This window comes from Amphiura filiformis, chromosome 10 (assembly GCF_039555335.1).
Source record: "Amphiura filiformis chromosome 10, Afil_fr2py, whole genome shotgun sequence".
In the NCBI taxonomy this organism is placed as follows: Eukaryota; Metazoa; Echinodermata; class Ophiuroidea; order Amphilepidida; family Amphiuridae; genus Amphiura; species Amphiura filiformis.
Window position 1 is genome coordinate 14,070,445 of NC_092637.1, and position 14,657 is coordinate 14,085,101.

Consider the following 14,657-nt stretch of genomic DNA (forward strand, 5'->3'; position numbering starts at 1 on the left):
GTGCCGTAGGGCCTACTATTACGCTGACTTTCGTATTCGGCGAGGAGGACGATTTCGACCTCCTGGTTTGTTTACAAACAGAGAGGTAGACAAAAACCGTTCCGCTTGTCCAAACACTCAAGTATCAGAAGGATGGTCCACAATAGCATGATTCACATACAATGCATAACCAATAGGGATTAAAAAGCTGTCAAGTAGAACCATGTGCTTCTATTGTCCAATTTGCCATCAAGATTTCATATGGAAACAGTTCAGACCCAGTACACGATCATGTCAGAAATTAATATTTTGTTCTGGGTCTGATTATTTCGGACTATGTGTATTGTATGGTGTAAGTTCTCGCATATTCATGAGGGCCGATTGTTCGATCGTGCTGTGTCATGTCTAACTATCACGCCAGCGCTGCGTGCCTTCGCATATACGCAATAGAGCGTTGCGTGCTTTCGCGATTACGCGATAGACCGTGAATACGCGGTAATTGCGTAGCAATCTCGCCTGTCGCATTTCATGGAACAATCGGCCCTCATTATCGGGTGATGCTGAGACTTTGACTGGTTGTACGGGTTCTGTTTCTTTCTCCTCTGTGGGAAAATCATATAAATAATGAATAATAAAAAATGAAATGGTCACCTACACACAGTCATGAAAAATTGTGTAACGGGAAACAAGGAATTGACTTTCATTTTCATTGGCCTAAGACTAGACTAGAGTAAGACACTTTTTCAAAGATGAATTTCTTTAGACTTTGCTGTTCTTTTTCATTTGCATAGCATGACAGGCATCAAAAACCAAACGGTGCCATTATTTTTTACTTAACCCTTTATAATTAAAAGCTGCGTTCATTCTTGTCTCTTTATTATAAAGTTTATATTAATTTCCATTAATTTGTATTTAATTTGCATGTTTGAGCATGTAACATGTGTAATGATGTATGATGTTGAGTTTCAACTTTCATGGTTTCGATGTCTTATTTTGCAAATCCAATGGCGACACGCACGTTTGGGAGTGCACAACCAGTTCACAGTGTGACTTTCATTTCCTGCACAGCAGATATTTAAACTTTATCATTTGTTTTTACCTTGTTTTGACGAATTTCGGCTTTTTCTACAGGTTTCTACGGACGCGAATTCCGTGTTTCCGAAAACATTCAAAATGGCTGCTTAGTACTGGGCGAGATATGATATTCAATGACAACTATGCAATACGATACGCCTCTTGCATTGAAAACCCAAACCAAGATCATCTCTCTCCGTAACCAGGATTTAGTGATTGCTCTCACTCCTCTCAAAAGGCTGCCCCTGTAAATCTTAATCCTTTAGTTTGTGCTGGCAATAAAAGTCAAATTTTAATATTTGGCAATTGGCACATTTTTTTTGGGGGGCCAAAAACCCCGGGGGGGTCACTCCAATACCAAAGTGGTACGCATGCTCGTCCCCAAAAACGTCGAAAAAGGGTTGATTTTTGGCCTTGTGGCGGCGTCGCCGTTTTTAGAAAAAAGGGTGCTTTTCAGGTAAAGTTTCGACGTTTCAGGTATATTTTTTCAACTTCAGTGTTTTTTTTTTAGAATTTACGCCATTTAGGGGTCCATTTTAGTTTCTTACGCCGAATTATGCCATATTTTATGGGTAAAATTTACAGAGTCTTACGCCAATAAGGGGTGAAATCTTTCCACACTGAATACGCCATTTAGGGTCCATTTTTGAGGTGCTGGGACGAGCATGCATACCACTTTGGTATGCGAGTGATCCCCCCGGGCCAAAAACATGCATTTTTAGGGGTTTTTCGTAGGCCTATATATGCTGTCAGTTACAAGTGACAATCAAGCCCAACGACGGCCTACTAATTTAGGTTATGCATTCTAATTTTGGGAAAACACATTAAATTTGAATCTCTTTTATCAAAATTAACATAAGATATTAATATCATGCATGAGCAATCTGATTTTGAGACTTGATTGAATTTTGTGCCTCTAGGCCTATTAGGCCTATAGGCCTAAACTGTAGGCCTAAATGCAAAATTCCATAGCCTACACTCAAATTGCAAAATTAAAAATTGACTTCCTGTATCCAACTAAACTACTTCTTTTCACTGAATTTAGTACTAATAAACTTCTGTTTCGTTTGGCAGCAAAACAGGATAATATTTTATGGTCCAAAAAGAACTTAGCTCGTCTCCAGGCTCTTTCCCCGGGGGCACTCCCACTTTGGAGGTAGACTTTGCCATAGTCGAATTTTGATAAAAAATATGTTATTATTATTTAATCATGATGAACGTATTCCGTTGAACTCAAAATTTTACTGATTTAAACATGTGAAAATGAAAGTGTTCAATAATAAAATGGTCATAAAGAGTTTATATAATTATTATTATCTCACCCAAGGGTTCCATAAAAAAAAAAGGCCATGTTCTCACCCGACCACTTTTACATTTTGCTCTCACCGAATGCCAAAAATCATGCTCTCACCCAATGACCCCATATTTTTTACATTTTGCTCTCACCGAATGCCCCTTAGGGCCTACTGCGAAAGTGCCAGCCCTGCACATATCCATTTCATATCCCCCCCGGGTTTCCGAAATTAATAGGAGGCTGTCATTTTAATTACAACGCCAGAATGGGAGGTCATCAATATAGGCCTTATACTGGGTTTTTAGACAAAAAAAAAGGAGGGTCATAATTTTTACACCAATAGGGAGGGGAGCCGGGAGTACTGAGAAGACTTATCTGAGTGACCCAAAATATCCGCACGCTCGCACGTCCCACCGCCGTAGGACTAGGGTAAATTGGGGTAAATGGAACGGTGGGTAAATGGAACGCGGAGAATACAATTTCCTCAATCAAGAATAAAATTGGGCAACATCATACCGAGTGTTCCATTTACCTAACGCCATACGGTGCGTTCTGCTTTTGTTTCATAACCCTATAACTTGGGTTTACTCAGTATTTGAGTGGAAGAAAATCTCAAATGTTGTCACTGACCATGAAGTGGTGCTACGGTTCAGTGAACATTATTGAGTTTAAGGATATTGATTCCTAAATATTTGAAGGTTGTGCTGAGAGTTGTCATACAATTATATTGACAATATGTTTGTTATCTACAATAACATAAATGTTTTAAACAAATACAGCATATTTTAATGATGAAATCATGCAAATTAATATGCTAATTACCGTAGCTAATTAATTAGTTTGGTGTTCCATTTACCCAACACATCCAAGTTAGGTAAATGGAACACGGTTGACTGACTTCAAATATATATAACATGTGAATATTTTTTACTAATTGGTTTAGGGCCTAAATATTAATATCCCTTGTTCCAATTACCCACCCCACTGTTCCATTTAGGCCTACCCCAATTTGTTGGGGTAACTGGAATGATGTATTTGGACCGAGTACAAGTAAATAAAGCATAAAATGGGAGTTTATCTGTTAAAACAAGTCGTAAAAACATATTATCTACTTATTGAAACAAACAAAAATCATATATGGGGAAGGTGGGGCATAACGGACCCCCGGGGCAAAACGGAACCACCTGGAAAAATAGGCCTTCGCAATACTGCCGTCTATGCAAATTATATTGAGAATGCGCTGAAATTTTACTTCATTAATATCGGATTCCCAAATAATTGTGTATATTGTAAACACGAAGGTATTAGCCATGAGCTGTATTAAGTGCATGGCCTATATGCTACGATGTATTATGCATGCAACCCATTTCTAAAAAATCGGGTATGGGGCAAAACGGAACCCTAGGTGTGGGGCATAACGGAACAGGGTTCCGTTTTGCCCCGGGCGTTTTGTCCCACAGATGGGTTCCGTTTTGCCCCAATTGGACATAACTTGTCTTCATTCAAGGAAATGTAGGCGTTATCTAGGGGCCTACTCGAACATGGTAAACACTTCGCTGAAACATAGACATATAACTAGACCTACAGATAGAATTAATGATTAAAGTTAACCACTTACTCCACAGAGATGGTAGGCCTACTGAATATTTCTTTCTGATCAAATATTGGTCATACATATTATAGGCCTACTAGGCCTATAAGAAGTTAACCACTCACTCCAGAGATGGTAGGCCCACTTAATATTGTAACTGAATATAGGCCTACATATAACTAGGCCTAGGGCCTACCGATGGAACAACTGATATAAGTTTACACCCAGGGTGCCGTTTTACCCCATAGGGGGGTTCCGTTTTGCCCCGATAGTGGGGCAAAACGGGTTTTTTGTTGAAAATATTTCTTCATTTTTATAAAAATTGTAAGATTCAAGTTATATTGGTTAATGGTATATATTAAAGGTTAATACAAACTTCAACTGAACATATAATTTTTACAGTCATATTACTTATGGTGACGTCACAGAGCATCCTCAAAGTTAAGTGTTCCGTTATGCCCCACCTTCCCCTGGATACCCTCCCGATCACAGAAAGTGATTTATTGCTTAAGCGTCCCATTTACCCCAATTTACCCTACTCTTCTTCAGTCCTGTTTTAGCGGAAGAGGGTCCCGAGATTAGACTGCGCTGCATTCCTTTTTTTTGTTTTTTTTTGTTTTTTTGATAAACAATTCATACGTTTCCATGCATGAAACCATTTAAAATCTATGACGAAACACATCACATCTCCAGTGACTGCCCTGCCCAGTTTTCTCATGGATATCTGAGCTGTTGAATCAGAACAGGAATGATGAGTTTTCCATGGTCAAGTCAGAGAGATTAATTTAGGGAATGATAAATTAAACTGGTCTACTACAGTAGACTATCCCGAGATAGGAGGGGTCATAACAAATTGACTCCGGTCAGTCGGTCACCGATATATTCATGCCCCCCCCCCCCTCCCTGAAAAATGACATCTAAATACCTGCATGTATCGGTTCTCGATAACAACAGTTAGTCTCGCCCAGCTCTATCAGGGTCCTTTTCCAGTTCATACTTGTGTCGGCGCCACGTCGCAAATAATAGGCGATTGCAATTTGAATAAAATGGGAAGAGCGGTTAAATGAAGTGTCAGTGATATAGAGAGTAGAGAATGCACGCAGTAATGTAAAACTATGATGAATGATTAATTATGTTGCTTGTCACTTGTTTGACATTGCATTAGAAACTGTCGCGCAAAGTCGCTAATATCATAAGCCCACCCCGTCCCACCCCCTCTGAGCTGAGCTACACTGCGATCATCGTACCGTGAAATCTGGATCACACTGAGTTGTTTGGTTTTACTGTTTTAATAGCAAATAGGACTCAAGGTAAGTTACCGTGTGTGTCGTAAAATAAGAATGCAAGTGTCTTATAAATATTATGGTATATGATTTCTTGGTTATGAACTGCTGTACTGATAAAAATTATGTTGTTGCACTGGTTGAAATGAAGTAGTCGAATTCGGCAGACTTCTTCGCCACACACACACAAACAATGACAAACACACCCCATACAAACACCCCAAAATAATGATCAGTTGTTTTGACGGTATTGTGAAAAAGTCTAAACAGTTGCTTTTGGAACTGAACTTACGAATATAACCTGAGGGTCGCAGCAAAATCAAAAAGCCAAGTAGTTGAAGTACTTTAGTTTTTACAAAACAAAAAATGTTCAGATTTTTTTCACAAAATGCAGGCTTGACCGGGGGCTTGACCCAAGAAATAACTGATGATCATTCATGCCTGATTGCCATAATTATAATAGCATTCTTCTTTAGTCCTAGTAACCATTAATGCCAATTCGGCTTGATTTAAATGTGCGGGGGACACCCGGCCAAAATTGTTAAAAAGTGCCTGAAAAGAACAAAAAAATGTGTCATTTTGCCAAAAGGGGTGGGGGACACGTACCCCTATCCCCCCGGGATTGACGCCCATGCTAGTAACTATGAAGTTTGAACCCAATCATAATTATTTGGTTGGATGTTATATTGAGCTTGTTCTCTCGTCCTAGGGATTTCGGCATTTCTTTACTTAGGTTTACAAAGAGTTGGTACAAACCAAATGACGGTTCTTAATAGAACCAGTTGTGACCCTCTTTAATATTTTTGAATGTGGTCACTCACTGGATATGTCTAAAATGCCTAATGCCAAAAAAGATAGATTTCTGAATTTCATTGGGATTTCAGGGGGGGGGAGTCAAACTCAGCACTTCATACTGTTCAATCTGTGATTTTGAAGGACCCATGATAATGTCACAGTGCACTTATAGGTCCTAATTACGGTATGTTCAGAGTGGATTAAACAATAATCATGCGCCAATGTCTATGAGCAATTAAAAAAAGAGACATTTTTAGACCCCCTACATAATTTTAGGCCCCCCTAAAGTGGTTCAGCCACAAATGGCGCTTAAAGTCGACAAATTTTGACCCCTAATAACTTTAGGTGTATACCAGATATGAATTTCTAGTCTTTTGTATCTGCAAGTATGTAGTCTAAGATTTGTTTTGTATTTTATCATGGGTCCTTCAAAATCAAAGATAATTTGATTGAACAGTAGGAAGTGCTGATTTTGACCCCCCCTGAAATGCCAAGGAAATTCCGAAATCAATCTTTTTGGCATTAGGCATTTCAGACACAGCCAGTGAGTGACCGCATTCAAAAAGAGGGTCACAACTGGTTCAATTAAGAAGAAAATGCCCCTCAAAGAGAGCACTTTGTCATTTCACCTAAAAGTCCCAATTTTGGTCAAGGTTGCCAAACTTTGATGGTCCGCCATTCGCAAACGAAATGGAATTTGAATTTTTTTCTTGTGACCTCACCTAGGGGTCCATGAAAGGTACCCCTGAGCCAAAGGAGAGCAAAATCCAAGAGGGTGGGTGTACACTCAGTCTGTTTTGACATGGACTGACCCTTTAGGGGTTTTTATTCTTACATGTTATAGCTGCCTTGTGGAAGTACAGTGTTATAACCCTAACCGTAACCCGCCAGAAGGCAGCTATTACATTTAAAGATAAAACCCCTTAAAGTAAAGAAATGCCCAAAAGTTGCACACATTTCCTAAATTAGCAATTATGGTGCTTGCACGGAAGATCATAAGTTCAAATCATCCTCCAGACACGCTCCTGAAGACATGCAAATGCATGGAGTACAATACCAATCACCTGTTAAATGGTATTGATCATAATGATCAAAGTAATTCTTTGTACTCCATGTATTAGCATATATATCTTATGGAGCGTGTCTGGAGGATGATTTGAACTAATGACCTTTAGTGCAAGCACTCTATACAGTGACGTAGGCCTATAATTTACCCTTTCCATCTAGTTTCTTCTGTTGCTTACCTAAATATTCATATCATTGCTTTTGAAAAATTATCCATTATTTTAAAGTGTTTTCTTCCCAACGTCTGTGTGAATAATTCATTGCTAAGACCGAATGAAAAACCGGATGAAGGTCAAAAGATCAAACTTTGTTTATTGGTAGATTCCATGTGGTGGCGTTGGCAGAATTGGTTGTTGTTTTTTGTTACCGATTGATTTATGATTTGAATTATTCATATACTATAAATACATGAATAATATGTTTTATTCAATGAATATGACACTGACAGGTTTCGGTTTTTGTCAGCAAAATCGAAAACTGGCCGCTGGTTAGGGGGTATGGGGGCAAATGCTGCCCATCAGAACTCTTTCCTCCTGTTGACCCCCCCCCCCAGTAAAAACCCAAAATTACGAAAATGTCCACTTTTTACAGCAATTTTGCCCCTGCCCCCCCCCCCCCGAAATTCACCTTGCCCCTCCCCACGAAAAAATTTGCCACTACTTTTAAAATGAACCTAGCCTTAATAAAAATTCCTTTACAAGGAATAGGGCGAGCAAATGAATTGTCAAGATAAAGGTGTAGTTCCATATTGTGATATTGATATTGCAGTATTACTTTGATTTTCACTTGTCATCATTAGCAGAGGAGTGACATTTTGATTGAAAAAATTAAACTAGGAAGGTTGGTGTTGGAAGTTATCTAAATGACGAAGAGACCAAGGAGAGCAATCAAATTAGGAAAAATAAAAAACACTACACCATAGGACTGTACGGTAAAACATGTACCAGCAGGTTACTTTTTAGTCACCCCACAAGAGTCCTCAACGTGTATACCGGTATCATGTATTTGTCCCGGGGTATTTGTATGGGACCCTCAAGAAAAAGATTCTTTACTGAAAGAAACTTTAGGTGCTGAAAGATCTTATACTAACTAGTAGAAGTTCTTTATTGGGTTATATTTTATCAAACCTTTTGTAGAACCATTTCGAGCCTTTATCAAAGGCTCCATACAATTATTTTTTTTGGGCCTTATGGAGTCCATAAGGCCCAAAAAAAATAATTGTTTGTTTGTCCTCCACAGCTTTGAAAGAGGATGTGCGGGCGGGCAGATTTTTTATTTTTTTTTGGATTTGGCACATTCCTGGACCTAGCTAGAGCTAAATGCTACAATCATTCATGGTGACTTAAAAAAACACATTTTGTTTCTTTAATTAATATGCAGTTAAAGTTATAATTTGTGTTCATGTCATAGTCTTTTAATGATTTCAAATCCAATGTATTTTGAAGTCACTAAAAATAATAGACTATGACATGAACAGAAGTTATAACTTTGCATATTGAAGACACAAAATGGGTTTTTTTTTGGGGGGGGGGCTTTTTAATTTTCAACCATGAAAGATCTTAGTATTTTATAGCTCTAGCTAGGTCCAGAGATACTCCAAAAAAATTGAAGAAAAAAAATTGGTCAAGCCTTAATCTGAGGAGCGGGTGGTGGAGGACAAACAAACAACTTTTTTTTTTTTGCATAACTTTTTAAGAGTACGATACAAGGTCATGAATATGATGGATAAATTTGATAATATATATATATTTTTTTTTTGTCTTGTGTTTACAGGTTACTTGACCCACTCCTCAAAAACATTCTGTCATCAAAGTTCTACGTATGCAGAATGTATGTTGTTTATGATAAAATCATGCAAGAAAGCTGAACCAGCCACAGCAACCATGTGACTATTATCCACCAATCAGCAAGTAGAATTTTCTATGTGGTGTTAATTCAGCATCATTAATATGTCTGGTAATGAGCAACAAGCTCACACATTGCCACATATACACCGAACTGGGCACCGCCCTCTATTGGTCAGCAGCGTCATGCCGCAACCACAGCCCCAAGTACAATTTCAACATCCGGACTGGGTGGAATACGTTTCCGGTGGCGGTGCAGCCGTTGTCAACATCGCTGCCACCTTCCCTTTAAACAAGTTGATTTTCCGACAACAGTTGCTGAATATCCGACTGCGTGTTGCCGTGAAGCAGTTAAAACATGAAGGAATGAGGACTTTGTATCGGGGCGTGTTGCCCCCACTATGTCAAAGGACATTGACCCTGTCGATGATGTTTGGTCTATATGATCAATACACCCGAATAGTTCTACAACACTTTCCTGATTGTCCTCTTACTGCCGCTCAAATGTTAGCTGCTATACTCTCAGGTAAGTTCTTCCGCTGCGGACATGAATTACAAGATACCGGCTGTTCCAGGTGAAATCCATACACCCTATAATAATCTTCCAAAGGGAGTGTGAATTTAAATGGTGTTACTTACCCACATGGGTGTCTCCATAATGGTACACCCTGAAGAATTTGTTTGTTATGTTCAAAAACATTTGGGTAAAGTTTGGGGGAATTTTCTATAAAACTGAGCATTTTGACCTAACAGATGGATTCTTCAAGTGTTTGCCATAATTCTTTAGGCCAACAATTTAGCAGTTATTAGGCCAAAACATTTCCATGTTTGGTCATACATAAGTTGGTACTAGTATGAAAAAATGTTACCTTATGCAAATTGAGAGAAAAATCACCAATTTTAATTCAAATGAGCAGAACTTTTATTTTGTACATCCAATTGACATGAAGTAAGTTTACACATTTAAAAAGCTGACTCTATTAGGCGGAGAAGCAGTGTTCGAAATAAGCACTTATCCTCTTGTCCTCTTGTCCAAAAATCACTGGGGACAACCATATTGAGCTATGTACTTATCCCCTGGACAACCACTATTTGGATTCTTTGCACTCAAAAACATGACTTATAATGTTTTGGGGACAACCAAAATGTTTTGAGGACAAGCAGAATTCATGCTTTAGTTGTCCTCAGGACAACCTCCATATTTTCCTTATTTCGGACACTGCGGAGAAGTAATGATGTAACAGGATTAATTACTATAGTGATAGGTGAAAATAATTTTTGAATGTATCGCTCTGCACTACAGGTAGGCTATACTCATCACCTGTCATGTCTGTGTATGTGTGCAATCATTTGAATACAATACCGCTCTTTTCAAAGACATTAATCGTACAGGTGCAAGTGACACGTACATCGACTCAACCTAATGTAAAATTTCCTTAGAATTACGATCCAGATCTTTATGCCTATTCTATGATAATCAACGGTGCGATGCAGAATTACAGAGTGCGTATAGTGCAGGGCAATACATTCACAAATCAAATAGTTTCACCAATCGCTATGGTAATTAATCCTGTTACATCACTACTTCTACAGATGGTGAATAAGGATACACAATATGTTAACATAACATGTTTTTTTTTAAACTTTCTAGTTTTAAAGAAGCGTGGTAAGATATTTTGCATTCTGTTTTCTATCTTACATTGGGACCAGAGCCAAAATTCCCATTTGTGGTGGAAAAATGTAGCTTTGTGCCAGTTGATTTTATGGATACTTCATGTTCTTTTTTATAAACAAGTACGTACAGACTAAATTCACACAAAAAAATAGTCCAAAGATAAAAAGATTCCACATCAACATCCAAATAAATAAATAAATAAATAAATTTCGGTATTTATACTATCCATAGAATAGTACATACTTCTGGGTGTGCCACAATTCACCACGGTTTTGTTCACAGCATTTAAATGAAATATATCTCGGGTGTTAGATTTTACTGGAATGATAAGGAAAATCTGAACTTACATGTAAACATTGGGCTTTGTATGTTTTATTTAACTTTTCAATGTAAACAACAAAACAAAAAGAAAAAAAGTCCCACTCGCATGTTCACTCAAAATGGAGTGATCAAACAATTCAGGGTACATGTATGTCATATCAAGAAAGGTAAATAAAATTTAGAGAAACTAGGTGTCAAGGTCAATAGTCCTTTTTTTTTTTAATGGAGACTAAGTTTATTGTTCTTTTTAGCTGCAATTGTTTTTTGTTTTTTCTGAAAATATTTTATTACAGAAGGCAATCAAGGCATGATACAGTGCTTTCGATTAATCTAAATATCGACTACGCCTGGCTTTCAGAATAACAAAAAATCAAGACCTCCAATCAGCTCTTGTAAAAATATATGGGGAGGGTGAGTTAGCGCAGCGGTAATTCCCTCGCTTTGCACCACTGAGGTCCCGGGTTCAAGCCCCGGCGCGGCCCAAGGACTCATGTGCATTTGGTTTATCCCGATCCATGCTCGCTCTCGCAGGTTTTCTCCGGGTTCTCCGGTTTCCTCCTGCTTCAAAATCGGTGATTAGTTGTTTCGTTATCAAAAATTTCCTTCACCCGATGGAATTTGGGGAGCTGCAGAAAATGGGTGGGTGTTACAATCTAAGTGCGGATAGGTTTGCGCCGGGTTCGGCTGCAACTAGCCTAGTTGATGCGATCTGATTGTGATGATTCACCATGCAGCGAAATTGCAGTGCTTTGAATCCTCTGGAAAAAGTGCTATATAAATTCCAAAATTTATTTATTTATTTATTTACAGGCTGACCAAAAGCATGTATACATATTACATAATGGAAAAGAGGATTTAATTAATTGGCAGTTAATTTAATTAGACCTTTGGATGCAAATAATGCTTCATTACTTTTTAAATGTGTTATTGATTGCAATACCTGTGAATTTTAGACACCTAATTTTAGACTTTTCCACAATTTTAAGAACGCATTGTTTGGACAGATTTGTGTGTGAATTCTATTAGCAGTATGAATTAAGGTGGTACTACACCCCTGGCCAATTTTGTGCCTATTTTTACATTTTTCTCAAAAATTATAGCGCATTGGTGACAAGTAAGATATGTTTATTATAGGGGCAAGGACTACAACCACTGCACTGAAAATTCAGCAACTCAATGCAAGTAGTTATTGATTTATTGATCAAATATTGGTTTTCCCTCATTTTTGACTGTAACTCCACAACTGTTGTCTGTGCTGAAATAAAATTTCCAGTGCAGTAGTTGCAGTCCTTGCCCCTAAAATATACATATTTTACTTGTCACCAATGCACTATAATTTTTGAGAAAAATGCAAAAATAGGCACAAAATTGGGCAGGGGTGTAGTACCCCCTTAAATGTTATTGATTGCAATACCTGTGAATTTTAGACACCTAATTTTAGACTTTTCCACAATTTTAAGAACGCATTGTTTGGACACATTTGTGTGTGAATTCTATTAGCAGTTTTAATGAGATCTTGGTTGCAAATGATATTTAATTAAAATGTGTAGGTTTCAATTTTGAGACCCCAAGAGTTAAACATGTGTAGCGGAGTTGCTGGCAATATGATTTTTAAAACCGACAATGTATGCGAAATATGAAAAAATTAAGGAAACACAAATGGGTAAAAAACAACTGATTTTGGAACTTCAGTTGGAGATTCCTGTTTTCACAAAAAAAAAATGTGTTTCAATTCTCTTTTCCAGGCAGCAAATTGGTAAATTTTGAATCATCGAAATGTAACTTTGGGTTCTGATGTGTATAGCTTGGGGAAATAAAGTCGCATTGTGCCAAATGAGGAATCAAAAGATGCAGAACAAGATTTAGAGGTTAATAACTGCGCATCGGTTATTTGGAGGGCATTGTGAAAAATCTAAACATTTTGCCTTTGGAACCGAGGAATATCCCGATACGCCCCGAGGTATATTCCTAGGTCCAAAGCAAAATGTTTAGATTTTTCACAATGCCCGACATATTACCGATGCAAAGTTATTAACCTCATTCATAACCGTCACTTTAATCTCTTCACCTTACATGTACAAAATAACACAAAATTTTGATCAAAAGTTTATAAAAATAGATGATTTTTACATCTTCCCTTGCCAAAAATCGATCAGGCTAAAACAGAACGACCAATAACAAAAGTGCGTATCACAATCTGTGCAAATATGGTAGCGCGCAATCCAAATACGGCAGCCAGCGCGTGCCCAGTTTGTTGGACGCACAATACCGCGCACGCAGAAGTCAATTGTGTGCGACATTGGAACAATTACGCATTTTGCGGTCAATTGTGAGATATTAATGACCTCGATTTGTGTTCGCGTTTTCGCAAATAATAAAATATGATTGGATCGCACGCATCGCGTTATGAGGTTATGAATGTCCATCGATCGACCACTTAATTTTGTAATTTTGTTGAGTATCTTGTTAAAAATTACTTTTGTTTTATGCATAAGGATACTTTTGTGCGCAGTATATGTGCGCGCCTACATTATGCCCTGACTGCGTGTGTACAATTTGAAATCTTAAATCGAAACCATTCTTTTAACAGGTACATCGGAAGCAATCATGGTGCCATTTGAACGCGTCCAAACGCTACTTCAAGATAATCGGCAACGAAGATACTACTACAACTCAGTTCAGGCTTTCAAACGACTCAGCGTGTACGGAGTGTCGGAATTCTACCGTGGCCTTACTCCAATTCTGCTCCGTAATGGACCCAGCAATGCCGTCTTCTTTGCCTTTCGTGGACATTTTAAAAAGGTGCTTCCCGAAGCGACATCCAAATCGCACGAAGTCGTAAACAACTTTATCAGCGGTGCCGTTTTAGGCGCTGTCATCAGCACTGTGTGGTTCCCGTTGAATGTGGTAAAGAGTCGTATGCAGATCAAGACTGGCGGGAATTTTGAATCCACATGGGGCACATTTAAATTGATATACGAGGAGCGAGGGCGTAAGTGGAGAAAGATGTTCAGAGGCGTGCAGCTAAATTTCAGCCGTGCTCTAATATCGTGGGGTATTATCAATGCCTCGTATGAGTTCTTTAAGTCCCATTTGAATAAGTTAAAAGAAGATGGGAGGAAGGGATATTGAAACTGCATTGTACATGTAGCAATATGGACCACAATAGCCTCATCCCAATGCCATAGTTCAATAACCTCAATAAACAATCATAGAGCAAAATTTGACCTCAAGTTGCGGAGTATGAGTTTGTGTACCCAAATTTTAAAGGTCATTCAATGAATGTGCAACTGTATTGGTGTTAAAGAAATGTGCCCTGATAGATGAGCATGTTGTGGATCCCAGTGTAGTGGACAAATGGGCTATTCCAGTTGAAATCCATACACCCCCTCTGAAAGACATTTACAATCTTAATCTTCTATAGGGAGTGTGAATTTCAAATGGGGTTACCTGAATGTGACTCCATTTGAAATTTACAACTGTGTGGAAGATTAAGGCCATATGTGTACATCCATATCAAAACGATGCACTTGTCGGCTGCTACATGTGTCTCATTTCTCATAATAGCTAGGAATGAACCCCAGGTCATATGGTTTAGGAATATGCTCTCTGTATTCCTAAATCAAGTGACTTCGGTATGATTTGAGGTGACCTCCACTTGAGATGAGTCTGGTATTTATTCCTAGCTATTATGTAAAATGAGACACATGCAGCAGCCGACAAGTGCATCGTTTTG

General features: G+C 38.3%; 1 protein-coding gene across 1 annotated transcript; it reads left to right on the forward strand.

Moving 5' to 3' along the window:
* The first annotated feature begins 5,178 nt into the window (after positions 1-5,178).
* On the forward strand, positions 5,179-14,420 carry LOC140162536 (mitochondrial nicotinamide adenine dinucleotide transporter SLC25A51-like). Its single transcript, XM_072185786.1, has 3 exons — positions 5,179-5,248; positions 8,855-9,451; positions 13,512-14,420. Exons 2-3 carry the CDS (start codon positions 9,031-9,033, stop codon positions 14,051-14,053), a joined length of 963 nt encoding a protein of 320 aa, XP_072041887.1. The 5' UTR covers positions 5,179-5,248; positions 8,855-9,030; the 3' UTR covers positions 14,054-14,420.
* Positions 14,421-14,657: the final 237 nt, after the last annotated feature.

What these genes read in the sequence shown, in the direction of transcription:
- LOC140162536 (XM_072185786.1), top strand. Translation starts at nt 9,031, where the DNA reads ATGTCTGGTAATGAGCAACAAGCTCACACATTGCCACATATACACCGA. An exon ending in GTTAGCTGCTATACTCTCAG is followed by an intron (nt 9,452 to 13,511) that starts GTAAGTTCTTCC and finishes TTCTTTTAACAG; the next exon opens with GTACATCGGAAGCAATCATG.